A 13,582-nucleotide genomic window follows, 5' to 3' on the forward strand; every position below is an offset into this window, starting at 1 on the left:
TCACATCTTCATCTCCCCATGTAATCCCGTCGTCGCGGCGGCCCTCACGGCGCCGAGGCCGCCGACGTCGGCCTCGAGCATGCGCAGCGCCTCCCTCGCAAAGGGCGCGGCCTGGGCGCGCACGCGCAGGCTCCAGAGGTACTCCTCGACGCGGTCGGCGTAGTACATGGCCTCGTGGTCGTCGTCGGAGGTGGCCCAGAGCAGGCCGGCGAAGGAGCCGATGCCGGCGAGCTGGGCGGAGGCGGCGAAGCCCCAGAAGGACTGGATGTGCTCCATCTGCAGGTTGGAGATGATGTTGGAGGCGGCGGCGAGGCGGGCGCGGGCGCCGGTGCGGATGGCGGCGCGCAGCTCCGGGGGCGCGTTGGAGGAGATGTTGCGGACGAGTGAGCGGTGGAGGGCGAGGTCTATTGAGATGTAGGAGAGGTGGAGGGAGCCTGTGGGGAGTTAGTGTTTAGAACAGGCAATTACACATGGGGGAAAGGTTGGGACGTACCGTTTGCGGAGAGCTTTTTGAGACGGGTTTCTTGGAGTTGGAGGGCTTCCGGGAGTTTGGCGTACCATTCCCGCAGCATCATTACTATCGGCTTTGCTAGCTCTGCGACGCCAACGGTGCCGATCTGGTCGAGGGTGCCCCCGCGGCGGGTGGCTTTGGCCGTGTAGAAGGTGGCCAGCACGTCGCTCAGGATGAGGGACAGCTCGATCTGACGGAGGAAGAGCTCCCGTCCGACGACGACCTCGGCGCTGCCCTCGGGGTCGTACTCTTCGTCCGCGGCAGTCTCGGGAAAGTCTTCCACGCGACACGGGCGCACGTCCCAGTCCTCGTCTAGACGGATGTGAGAGGGGCGACCGTGGACGAGGGCACCCCATTTGTCCTGCATGAACAGAGCCCACGCCAGCCTGCGCCGCAGCCCCTTCTCCCACTCGGGGATGGCCCAGTCGCTGCAGTCGACGTGGAGGCCGAGGCCCTGGGCGAGGGCGATGAGCTGGGCGGTGAAGGTCCAGGTGTTGTTGCGGAAGCGCTGCTGGATGAGGAGGCCGGCCTGGAGGGTCGAGATCTTTGGGCGCTTCATGTCGTCGCTCATTGTGCGGAGGGCGAGGGCCTCGAGGGCGGCCTGGTCGGGCTGCCATGAGGAGGTGGCGAGGGTGCGGTCGTAGAGGGACCAGTCGAGGGCGATGAGGTAGACGGCGGCGAGGAGGGGCGGGGAGAACTCGTGGTAGGAGCGTGCGTACTTTTCGAGAAAGACCTTTTTGTGGAGGACGGGGAAGCTGGGGTGGACGATGCGGAAGTAGAGGTTGACGAGGGTCGAGCCGAGGGGGTGGACGAGCTTCTCGATGGCGTCGAGGTCGGCTATTCGTTGGGGCTCCGAGGACGTCTCGCGGTCACGGTGGATGAGGAAGACTGTTGAGTCGTCGAGCCGGCGGACGGAGCGGACGGAAGGGTCTGAGGGCCGGTGGAGGTCTAGGAGGGAGGGTTCACGGTAGGATGTGTTGCCGACGTATTCGGAGTTTGTTTTGAGGTGTAGGCCCAGAGTGCCGTCTAAGAGGGAGGGTTGAGGGCTGAAGTGGGCAATGTTCTCGGAGCCGGCTAGTGACGGAGAGAGGGCCTCGAGCAGTTCCGGTGAAGGGTGTCTATTGTGACACGGGTTAGAAGGTTACTCGAGGGGGGTGAGCGAATGAGAGAGGTGGTGAAGGTCGAAAGAGGAAGGACATGACACGAGACCTGGGCACAATGACGTGCCCCTTCAAGACTAGCTTCATACAAGACTGGCGACATGGGCACCTAGCTTCATACAGAAGCAGAAAACAACGATAGGAAAAGACGACAAGAGTGAGAAATTGTAATGAGACTTACGTTATCTCTTCCTGGTGATCCAGCGGCATGGGAGCTGGTGGAGGACCAGCAGCGGCCGCATTGCCGGACCCATTAGTCTGGGGCCGCACCTCCGGGGGATCTGTGGCCTTCCGACGCTTGCGCGGGAGCGGCCCGCGGAGATATGTGCAGGGCTGGCCATGAAATGAACACATGACACACTTGTCGCGGCCCTCTTCGCGAACACAACGCGTCTTGCGTTGGCGGCATATGTCGCAGGGGCGGCTTTGTGCCCCTGTTGCCGACGACGCCACTGCTGCTGCTACCGCCGCTGCTGCCGCCGCCGCCGACGATGATGATGATGAAGGGTGAGATTCATGTGAAGGAGGCGTCGGCGCGGGCGCCGGCATGGTCGTTGGGACTGGGCCGGCGGAGGCGGAGGCGGGGGTGGGAGTTCGTGTGGTGGTGCCGTAGGGCGCTGGTGTTGCGTCCATCGTTCGGCGGGCGGGACCGGGCGAGGGGCCGGCGCGCGGGGGTGGGATGAGATAAGGTGAGTGATGAGTTTGTGTGTGTATGTGTATGTGAGGATGAGATAAGGTAGGCCGATTGTGATTAGTAGGACCTTGGGTGTGTGGTCTGTGGTTCGCGTAAAAGTGGTGACACACATATGAGAGTGAGTGATGAATGAGAATGAAATAAAAAGGGAGCACAGGTCCTCCCCTCCTCTTCCCCGCTGCCGATGACGACTTTTCCTCCTACTTTGCGGGCTGTATCTGCCCGAGGTGAGGCTCCTTTCTGCGCCAACGCTACCAACCGCCTGGGAGGGTGTGGTGTGGGCTACAACGGCATTGAGGCTGGTCAATCAGACTGAGGTGACCTCCAATTGGGAACTGCAAGGGATCGACGGCCCTGGCTTTTTGGGGTTCACTCTGGAAAGTCGCAGAGTCAAGCCTCGCCAAGTGGTTGATGGACCAGGCTGGCTGGTGAGTCGGACGATAGAGTGACTCTCAGCTTCAAAGACTGCTGTAGCAGCTGCTTCTCCCACCTCTGAAGGAGTGTCTCAACTATCAACAGAGCCAATGCAATCCGTTAACACCGGGGCTCTTTCGGGGATTGAGAGGTCGCGACTCGTCTGATTCGGCCTGGGCTGCGTGTGGTGCTGTGCTGTGCTGTGCTGTTATCGCAATACCGTACGTACGGCCTTGTGGGAATTTTTTTCTCTGATAAGTCGCTCACCGTCATTACGCCGAAGCGCTGTGTGGGATAAGTGAAGAGTGAAGGCACCTAGCCTGTTTAGGCAAGTCCACTGATGTAACTTTCCGGCAAGGAGTAGCCGAAGTGATACCTTTCGATACTCCCACTCTCCAGCGCCCAGCTTCTCCACTACGGGCGGGGCCTGGCCTGCCGCGCCCCTGTCGCCGGGTACGCGGACTGCTGACAGCTCCCGGTCCCCTAAAAGTAACAGGAGGTACGTACCTCCACCCGAGAGTTGAGGTCAGCTTGCAGCAACGTCGACTGAACCGACAATAGACGACAGACTCCAAGCTCGCTCTGCACTTGTCTTTCCACGTTTCGCAGCTCACATTCAACACCACTTTTGACTCCCCGTTGAAAAACACGAAACCACGGAACGAACGGCGCATACGCACACACACGACGAGGCCGCCTTCGAACCCCGTCCATCCTCTTTTCCTCCTTTCCTTCCCGCCGGAAAATGACAGCGCAATAACTTACAATGGCCAAGGCCCGTAACCATGGAGCCCGCCGAGACGACTCCCATCCGGGCGCTGCTCCGGGCCCAAGCGAAGAGGACAGAAGCCTCCTCACCGACGACCCCCTCTCCCACGAATACCATCATGATCGCCAGGCCGGCCATTCCGCCGGCCCGCGCGACGACTACTTCGTACCCCCGAAACAACAGTCCGCCGCGCCACTCCGTCAAGCCCTCCGGTCCCCGGGGACGCCACGCACCCCGAACCGCGTCCGCTTCGACCCCATCCCCTCCATCGTCCAGCCCTCGCCGCCCCGGCCCTCGATGACGAACAGCAATGGCTCGCGCCCCAGCCGAGACAGCTTCGACATCGACGACGACGAGATCTTCCAGCACGCGCCGGGTTACGACGACCACGACGACCACCACCGCCTGCCTCTCCTGACGGACATCGAGGCGCCCTCCGTTGCGCTCGCCAACAGCCAGTGGGTCGAGGATGCACACGAGTGGGCAGAGACGGAGCTCAACCGCCCCAAGTCCGGGCTGAAGATGGCCTTCATGAACATGGCGAACTCCATCATCGGGGCCGGCATCATCGGGCAGCCGTACGCGTTCAAGCAGGCGGGCATGCTGGGCGGAATCATACTGCTATTGGGGCTCACGATCGTCGTGGACTGGACGATCTGCTTGATTGTGGTCAACAGCAAGCTTTCCGGGAGCAACAGCTTTCAGGGGACTGTGGAGCACTGTTTCGGACGGACCGGCTTGATCGCCATCTCGGTCGCGCAGTGGGCGTTTGCTTTTGGCGGGATGGTGGCGTTCGGCATCATCGTGGGCGACTCAATACCGCACGTTTTGACAGCCATTTGGCCGGATCTGAGGGAGATGCCCGTGTTGGGTCTCTTGGCGAATAGGCAGGTTGTTATTGTCGTTTTCGTGCTGGGCATCAGCTATCCGTTGACTTTGTACCGGGACATCGCCAAGGTAAGCGCCGAGGAACTCGCAAGTGAAAATGGGCACATCGCTGACTTGAGTTCTGTAGCTGGCTAAGGCGAGCACACTCGCGCTCATCAGCATGGGCGTCATCGTAGCGACGGTCGTGATCCAGGGAGCTCTGACCCCCAAGGCGGACCGAGGCTCATTTACACCTGCTCTCCTGACCGTGAACAGTGGCATTTTCGAGGCCATTGGTGTTATCTCATTCGGTACGCCGCCTCCCTTACTCCTCTTCGCTCCCCAAACTAACAAGCCAAGCCTTTGTCTGCCACCACAACTCCCTCCTAATTTACGGGTCTCTCAAGACCCCCACCATAGACCGCTTCTCGCGGGTGACGCACTACTCGGTCGGCATCTCGACGGTCGCCTGCCTCATCGTCGCGCTCGCCGGCTTCCTCACCTTCGGCGACAAGACGCTCGGCAACGTCCTTAACAACTTCCCCGCCGACAACGTCATGGTCACCATCGCGCGCCTCTGCTTCGGCCTCAACATGCTGACCACCCTACCCCTCGAGGCCTTCGTCTGCCGAGAGGTCATGTTCAACTACTTCTTCCCCGGCGAGCCCTTCAACATGAACCTGCACCTCATTTTCAGCTCTAGCCTGGTCGTCTCCGCCATGATCATGAGCCTGGTGACGTGCGACGTCGGCGCCGTTTTCGAGCTCGTCGGCGCCACCTCGGCGTGCGCCATCGCGTACATCCTGCCGCCGCTGTGCTACATCAAGCTCAGCTCCCGCTCGTGGAAGACGTACGTCGCGGGCGGCATCGTCGTCTTCGGCACCGTGGTGATGGTCATTACCTTGATACAGGCGGTCGCCAAGATGATTAGCAGTGAGTTTTGGCCCTCCCGTCTTTTTCTGTTGTCGAGAATGTTAATGCTAACGTGACATCCAGACGACAGCGGCCCGGCCAAGTGCATGTAAAATATGTATTATTAGAAAGCAAGAGGAGGAGGGTGTGTGGTGGTTTTCAAAGTTGGTATAGAGAAGCGCGGGGAAACTTTGGCGCATTTGAATAGAGTCCTCGCGGTTTGTACAACACGGAGACGAAAGGGGGACGTTTGTTGTTAGGGTTACATACCGAAATGGTATACTGTAGAAGCTCGACAGAAGCTGGTCTTGCAAAAATTTCGAAACAGGCGGCGTTTACACTGTAAATTGCTCTTATTGGGTGTTCGTTGCTGTGATATGCGTGTCTCATTCTTTGGAAAATAGTGGTTTGGGGTCTCGATTCTTGGTCTAACTCTATGAAATAGGCTTCTAAGGTATAAACGCTCAGGGATGTCAAAGAAATCGTAGGCATACTAAAGAACGGTCTACTCCGTCTCGATAATTAGCAAATCGTCATACGGCCCAACAATGTCCCCCTCGGCGACCAACATCTTGGCTACCGTGCCCGTCACCGGACTCTCAATCTTGATCTCCATCTTGTTGGACTCGATCCACACCAGCGCGTCCCCGACTTCCACCTCGTCGCCCACACTGACCTCGCACTTCCAGCATCGACCGGGCATCTGGCTCTTTACCCTCTCCCCGGCAACATCATCTTCCTCGACGGGGCGACGCTCAGTCCCAGGGGGGTGGTACGGCCGGAGAAGTTCCTCCATGAACGGCACTGTCCGGATGGCTTCGGCGCGCGCGGCGCGGGTGGCTTCGATGTCGTCCTTGTTCTCTTCGAGCCAGGCTTCGTATGCGTGGAGATCGAGACACCCCTCTTGAATTTTGATCAAATCTGTCATTTTCCCCTGTGCTATGGCAGCGTCGAGCTCCGATTCAGAGATGGTGTAGAAAGAGATCCGGTCGAAGAGGCGGAAGAGCCAGGGCTGGGTGTCTTGTGAGGCGGCCGAGGCGGCTACGTCGTCCCAGATGGGCACCGTGCGGCCGACGAGCTGGTAGCCGCCGGGGGAGTCCATGCCGTAGATGCACATGTACTGCCCGCCAATGCCGACGGCGCCGCGGGGTGTGAATGAGCGGGAGGGATTGTATTTTGTGCCGAAGAGGCGGTGGCGTGGGTCCAGCGGCACAGCGCAAGGGGCTCCGAGGAAGACGTCACCAAGGCCGAGAACGAGAAACGTTGCGTCCAAAAAGATGCGCTCGACATCCTCGCGGGACCCCAGAGCGTTGAGTTTCTGGAGGAAGTCGATGTTACTGGGTAGCCATGGGGCGGTTGCGCGGATCGTGGCAGCGTAGCGGGCTACTGCGGCGCTAGAGACGGAGTCGTCGAAGGCGAGCGGGAGGCTTATTGTGCGCGACGGGAGGGAAGAGGGGACTGCGGTGCCCAAGGAGGTTTCGTGAGATCGGAGGGCGGAAAGGATTTCCGAGGGGGTCGTGCCTGGTGTGTACTGGATGTGGAGAGTACGAACACCAGGGGAGAGGTCGAGAACGTTCGGGATTGGGGCCTGCTCGTGGCGGTCGATGAAGGAAAAGATTTGGAAGGACTGACGGAGGGAAAAGACGTCCTCTATCCCAAATTCTAGGAGAACTGACGAGTCACCTGCTTGGCGAACAGAGATATGGCGGCCGGCGGTGCCTATATTGCCGAGGAGAGGGTTCAGCTCAGCTGGAATGGGGATGTCGTTCTTGGAAGGCAAAGTAGACTCTAACGGCTTGAGATTGGCGATGGAATCCTCAAGAGCGGCTTCCAGTGCCAACGCATCGTCAACACTGATGGGCCTGAGCTTAACCTTATCGCCTGGGCGCAGCTGTCCTAACTTCCACATCTCAGCCGAAGCAACGACACAAAAGACCACGAAGCCGCCTAGACTTGGGCCGTCGCAAGTGAGAATAACGGCCTCGTCCCCGGTGAAGCTGATGCTGCCGACAGAGTAGGGACTGTCGTGGATATTGGATGGGTGTAGTCCGGCGTCACCCCCGGTCTGCCGAGCCCATCGCGGCTTGGGTCCGTCAAGACGAATACCGACCCGGTTGCTATTGTAGTGAACAATCCACTCTCCGTTGAAAAGTGTGTTGAGGCCCTCTTCGGTAAAGTGCTCAGGTGCTGAGTGCTGCCCTGGGATAACCCCAAGCGTCCAAATCCCGTTCGGCCCCGTTGGCAGAGGAAGTTCGGGACTGACAAAGTCTGAGACCTTTTCTGACACCATACCTCCTCCTGTGGGCAGCAGGTCCCCCGCACGAAGAGCTCGACCATTGTGACCCCCTATTCGTCCCAACGCGAACGTAGAGCGAGAGCCAAATATCTCTGGGACGGGCAGTCCACCTCGGAAAGCAATGTAAGTGTGGTAGCCAGCTTTCGGTGCACCAATGGAGAGCGTCTGCCCCGCACGAATATCGAGAGCCTGTTCCTGGTAGTAAGGCTCGTTGTCCACGAGGATCTCCACAGGCGCACCGGTTACTGCAATCACGCCACCGGAGTGGAATAGGAGACTGGGCCCCTGAAAGGTACACTCCAGACTAGCGGCCCGAGGATGATTCCCTACTAGCTTGTTGGCGAGCCTGAAAGAATAGTCATCAAAGGGGCCGGATGGCGGAATCCCAACGTGCCACAGCCCATTGCGACCGGGGTAGTCTTGAACAGTGGTCAAGGTGCCGGGATCGATGACTTCAACCACGAGCGGGTCGTAGTCGAAGTTGTTTAGTGACGTCGTCGTGAAGTCGCCAGAGTTGAGTAACTCGGAGTCGACGATATCGCGAAGATACTCCAAGTTGGTCTCCACTCCCGTGATCACGGTATTGTCCAGGGCGGTGGCCAGTTGCGTGATGGCCTCCGCTCGGCTCTCGCCGGTTGCGATTATCTTGGCAATGAGAGGGTCATAGGATGATGACATCTCTGTGCCAGCGTCAACCCAAGTGTCAACCCGCACCTCATCGGGGAAGGATACATCCAGCAACCGGCCTGGGCAGGGCCTGAAATTCTGGAGGGGGCTCTCAGCGTAGACACGCGCCTCGATGGAATGACCCTTCACCTCAAAGCCCTCGTGTCTGTTCTCAAAGATGCTCCCGACGTCCCCGGATGCTACACGAATCATACACTCTACCAAGTCAAGCCCCGTCACAGACTCCGTGACTGGGTGCTCAACCTGGAGCCGAGTGTTGACCTCGAGGAAGTAAAACTCCGTGCTATCAACATCGAAGATAAACTCGATCGTTCCCACATTGCGGTACTTCACAGCCGAGGCGAGGTTAACGGCTGCCTTGCGCATTCTCGCTCTCACATCAACCGGTACAAAGATAGCCGGGCTCTCTTCGATGACCTTTTGGTTTCGTCGTTGCAGTGAGCAATCGCGCTCCCCGGCCGCAACAACATTGCCCTTACCATCGCCAACAATTTGCACTTCGATGTGACGCGCATTCTTGATGAAGTGCTCGATAAAAACACCTGCATCACCAAAGTTGGCCTTGGCCAATCTCTGAACACTCTTGAACGCTTCTAAAAGTGACGAAGGCTTATTGCAGCGCTTCAGACCGATCCCTCCGCCACCAGCAGTACTCTTGAGCATCACAGGGTAACGGATGCGCATGGCTTCAGCGAAAGCGTCTTCGGCACTCGTAAGGAGGTGTTTACTACCCGGTACGACAGGAACTCCAGCAGCAATCGCGACATCGCGAGCGAGGTGCTTCAAACCCAGCTGTCGCATCTGGTCAGCCGCAGGGCCGACCCAGATCATACCTTCAGCCTCGACGGCGGAGGCGAAGTCCGCGTTCTCTGCCAGAAATCCATACCCAGGAATGATTGCATCTGCGCCAGCAGTCCTTGCAAGACGGATGATTTGCGGGCCATTCAGGTAAGTCTCCGAGACAGAAGAGCCTTCGAGGAGAAACGAGACGTCTGCATCGCGGACGTGTGGGGAACGAGCATCAAAAGAGGAGTAGATTGCGATAGCCTTCAGGCCCAGGCGGTGCAGCGTACGAACAATTCGGATGGCAATTTCGCCACGGTTGGCAATAAGAACAGACTTTATTCCGCTGATTTGTTGAGTGAATGGAACAGGATTGGTTACGTTGAACTTGGGGCGGTCGAGCGACTGGATGAAGGAACGCCAACCTCCGAATGAGGTGATGTCGGTGGCACCATCCAGTCCATAGGGTTCGCAGACAAACCCAGGGGCCCAGCTTCCGTCCAACAGCTCCACTGAGCCGATGCCGAGGGGCGAAGACACAGTCTTCATGAAACTGGCCATTTCCGCGGTCGGCAAATTCCAGACCTCGACTTGGATGGCACTTCCGTCGACGGGAACACGTTTAAGACCTGGTTTTTTCACTTTTCCGTCGGTGTTGAGAGAGTAAAATTTGTAGTTGGGTGAGGTCGTTGTCGCCGTCTCTAGTGTCGCTCCTCGAGACGTCAGGTCGTTGTTTAAAGGAAAACCCTCCAAGTGAGCACCTACCACCACAAGACGAGTTGTCTTTAGCTCACTCGCGGCGACTGCGTCGGATTTGAGCTTCTCGAGCCTTTCAATCTTGGTTGCACCGAGAAGGCGAGGTGCCGTGGAAAGCCACTCGCGGGCGAAGGCGAGTAACTTGGGCTCCTCCCACGTGGAAGAAATCAGCGTGATGCCGAATGGTAGACCATCCGATCGGAAGCCCGCAGGGATAGAGAGGGCGGTCCAGTCCATGAAATTGACGAAGTTTGTATAAGTGCCAAGGTAGGCGTTCTCCTTGATCGGCTCTCGGACAAGGTCCTCAAGAGTTGGGAAGGTAGGCGCAGTCGGCACCAGAATCGCGTCGAACTCATCAAACGCATCATGAATCTTGCGAGTCAGATCCTGACGAAGATACTCCGACTCGAAGAGGTCTACGGCGTTGAAGTCCTTGGCCTTGAAGATGATTTCCCTAACGATAGGGTCCATGTCATCCTCGTGCGTCTTGATGAAGTCCTTGATCGCAGCATAGCGCTCAGCAACCCAAGGGCCCTCGTACAGGAGACTCGCGAGCTGAAACAACGCTGAGAAGTCCCTAGGCTCGAGAGTCCACCCAAGCGTGCCCACCTTGGTTAGAGCCTTGTCATAGGCAGCGGCTTGCTCTGTCTTGCCAAACCATGGTGGATTGTCGCAGATGGCCATGCGCCGTCCCGTTGAGGCGGCAAGAGTACCCGGTCTGGTCCTCGAGAAGGAATCCTCGGGGTCGAATCTCTCTGCAGCCGACAGCACGGTCTCTGCATCGTCGGATGTGAGAGCAAAAATGGATACGCAATCAAGACTGCGGCACGCAGGGACCACTCTCGTCGTGCTCAGAGCGCCTCTCGTAGGCTTCAAACCGACGATGTTATTCAGGCCTGCAGGCACGCGACCACTGCCTGCGGTATCCGTTCCCAAAGAAAAGGGGACAACGCCCCTGGCAACAACGACGGCGCTTCCGGAGCTGGAACCACCACTGACCCGCAAGGGATCAAAGGAGTTTCCCACGGGGCCATAAGGAGATCTCGTGCCCACAAGACCTGTCGCGAACTGATCGAGATTGGTCTTGCCGAGTACGATAGCGCCGGCCGCCTTTAGACGAGCGATGATAGTGGCATCCTTGCCAACAGGACCGTTAGCGAAGCTGGGGCAGCCAGCGGTCGTAGGAAAGCTGGCAACGTCGATATTATCTTTTGCAGCAAAGGGGACGCCGAAAAGTGGTAGGGTGACACCGGACGAGCGCAGGGATTCGGCATAAGACCATTGCTGCTCGATCTGGGTAGTTGTGGCCAAGGCAATCCAAGCATTAGAGTTGAATCGAGCTTCAGATTCACGCAAAGCTAGGAGTCGGAAAAGACCGTCCCCAGATTCTTGAGCCGATCGCCATTCTGGGATGGTAAGGGGGAAGGTGTCTTGGATTGTGGAGCCTATTGGATGAGGGTGAGTTATTGTTAGTCAGTTCGTCCCAAGCGATCGGGATGCCCAGATGCACGTGTGCAACGTCAGGGCGGTATAGCTACGCACCCATTACGGATTATATGGCTGCAATATGTGTCGAAATGCCAAAAAAGCGCAAAAAAATAAATAAAAAAAATCTCAAAAAATGCTTCAGATGATGCAAGTTGGAATGACAAGCGAACAGTAGTTCTCCTTTTGGTTGCACTCTGGAATTCAGGCCCCTTTATGATCAATCTGCTCCCATCAAGCAGACAGACTCATCAGTGCGGCCGTCGTCCTGCCCAGAGGTACTCTTCGGCAAAGCCTTCGGGCAGTCGTGTAAGTCGCCGGCGGCCTTCAAAACCGTTATCCATTGAGTTCTGTAGGGCTGGCTGAAGTGTCGCGTGGCCGATCCAATGATCGTGGGGTAAGAAGAAAAAAGGGTTATCTCAATGCCAATCTGGAGAGAAGAGTGACGTAGGGAAATCGGAATCGGCCGAGTCGTCAATGCGGCCCCTGAAAGATGTTTAACGGTCGTGGGCGTGCCCGGGATGGGTGAAGTTCTTGGCTTCCTTGGAGATGGTCGGCAGACGAGCGTGCTTCGGGCAGGCCGGCGGCTTTGGAGAAGTGATGGAGGGTCGCCGGCGGGGTGTGAAGTCGGATTTGGAGAGAACGGATGGGGCTCTCTCGCATCGAGTAAGTGTTGGGGCTGACAGCCGGCGTGGGAGCACCTGCCGGCCCCGGTTTGTGGCAGGTGCCCCCGCATCAGATTGGGAAGTGGGGGTCAACTTTATGAAACTTTGCATGATTACCTAATTTTGGTATACTTGGGACGAGGGAGAACACGGGCCAACTCTACTGGGGAGTCTCTGCCCTGCACCGGGGTCAGAGGCTCAGAGCCGATTCAAAATCGTATTCAGGTGGCTTGGCAGCAAAAGAGCCTCCTCAGAGCCTCTTTTTGATCGTCGCTTTTGGGATCGTTCCCCAGCCAGCAGATCCGCCACAACAGTGGCACAGCAGACGCTGCAAATTACCTGGCCTCGGCTGTCGCGTCTCTCGTCTCTCGTCTCCTCGCCTTCGCTTCCCGTACACTTAGTGTCCTGCCCTCTCAGGCTGTCTCGCACAGACGAAAGTGGACCGAAAAAGATGGAGAGATGAGACGAAAGTTCGCTTCCTTCCGACACTCAGCCCGTTCTTTTCCCCATCCTACTCAAACACAGCTTACGCAGTGCCGCCGTCATCCCATCTTAGTGCGGAATGTTTAGCCTTCAACAACGTTTCTTTCGTTTAATTTGAAAGTCTCCGGCAGCCAGACGACGAGCCGGAGTTGGATGTAGGATCCGGACGCATACGCACTCTGTTTCGACCGCCGTCAAAGGAACACTCGGCCGTGGCTTGTGGGATGGCGCCCACCCGGCTTCAGGACTGGACAACGGCGTCTGAATAGCCGCCTCTTTCGCCCCTTCGGCACCGCACCTCGCGCCGATACTGTGTGCTTCAACCAGCGACTGGACGTGACTGCTCGCTCGCTCAGCTGTCGCTCCCCAAGACCATCACATGACTCTTTCGCTGCCACTGCATTCTCACCGTCTTTTTTGCCCCCGGAAATGGCGAGCAATCCTTACTGAAAAATCACCCCGGTCGTTGAACAAATAGACGCCGCTTCGGGCACAAACAGCCGACCAGCGCCTCGCCTTGATTGGCCAATGTGCAGGGATGCGAGTCGACTCGACAGGGGTCCCCTCTGAGCCCGGCGCTTGCGCCTCTTCCCCATCACATCCGGCTGCCCAAAATAGCCAACCAGAACTGGAGACGCCTGAGCCGAGGGTTGTCGAGCTGCGTGCGACACAATCCTTCGTGCCATCGCGGTTATTGTCCTCTACATAGTCACACTGCATTGCATATATGTTTGCTTAGTGGCGCTTCTCCATCTTCCACTATCGACTCGAGACGCCCGCCATCTTGATCAACCTTTGAGACTTTAACCCCTCACTACAACCACACACTGTCACACCATCCACAGCGTTGCAACACGGCCCAATCTATATAGCCGCTGTCCCCTTCTTTTGCCAAACTCTCAACCAACGTTTCCCTCCCTCTTCGATCCGAGTTGCTCGTCTCATCGCCGGTGATTCCACCCCTTTGGGAGGCTAAGAACTTTCTTTGCCTGATCCCGGTTGAAGCAACCCCTCTGCTGGCTGTTAGGAATGAGCCGCAGAACTGCATCTCCCACTAACTTCATCTCCGCTCTTCTGGTCACCTGCATCACGTGGTCATG

At 57.8% G+C, this 13,582-nt stretch overlaps 3 protein-coding genes across 3 annotated transcripts; 1 reads left to right on the forward strand and 2 right to left on the reverse strand.

Moving 5' to 3' along the window:
• On the reverse strand, positions 1–1,881 carry COL26b_008508 (uncharacterized protein; the record flags this gene model as incomplete). Its single annotated transcript, XM_053181266.1, has 3 exons — positions 1–434; positions 494–1,629; positions 1,853–1,881. The coding sequence occupies 3 exons, from the start codon at positions 1,879–1,881 to the stop codon at positions 1–3; spliced, it is 1,599 nt and encodes a 532-aa protein (XP_053034770.1).
• Positions 1,882–3,545: 1,664 nt separating this feature from the next.
• COL26b_008509 (uncharacterized protein) lies at positions 3,546–5,440 on the forward strand (the record flags this gene model as incomplete). Its single annotated transcript, XM_053181267.1, has 4 exons — positions 3,546–4,505; positions 4,564–4,726; positions 4,836–5,348; positions 5,412–5,440. The coding sequence occupies 4 exons, from the start codon at positions 3,546–3,548 to the stop codon at positions 5,438–5,440; spliced, it is 1,665 nt and encodes a 554-aa protein (XP_053034771.1).
• Positions 5,441–5,832: 392 nt separating this feature from the next.
• COL26b_008510 (uncharacterized protein) lies at positions 5,833–11,395 on the reverse strand (the record flags this gene model as incomplete). The annotated part of the gene is made up of 2 exons (XM_053181268.1): positions 5,833–11,294; positions 11,392–11,395. The coding sequence occupies 2 exons, from the start codon at positions 11,393–11,395 to the stop codon at positions 5,833–5,835; spliced, it is 5,466 nt and encodes a 1,821-aa protein (XP_053034772.1).
• Between the last annotated feature and the right edge of the window lie 2,187 nt (positions 11,396–13,582).

This window comes from Colletotrichum chrysophilum (assembly GCF_026319265.1).
Source record: "Colletotrichum chrysophilum strain AFK26 chromosome Unknown scaffold_75, whole genome shotgun sequence".
NCBI classification, from domain to species: Eukaryota; Fungi; Ascomycota; class Sordariomycetes; order Glomerellales; family Glomerellaceae; genus Colletotrichum; species Colletotrichum chrysophilum.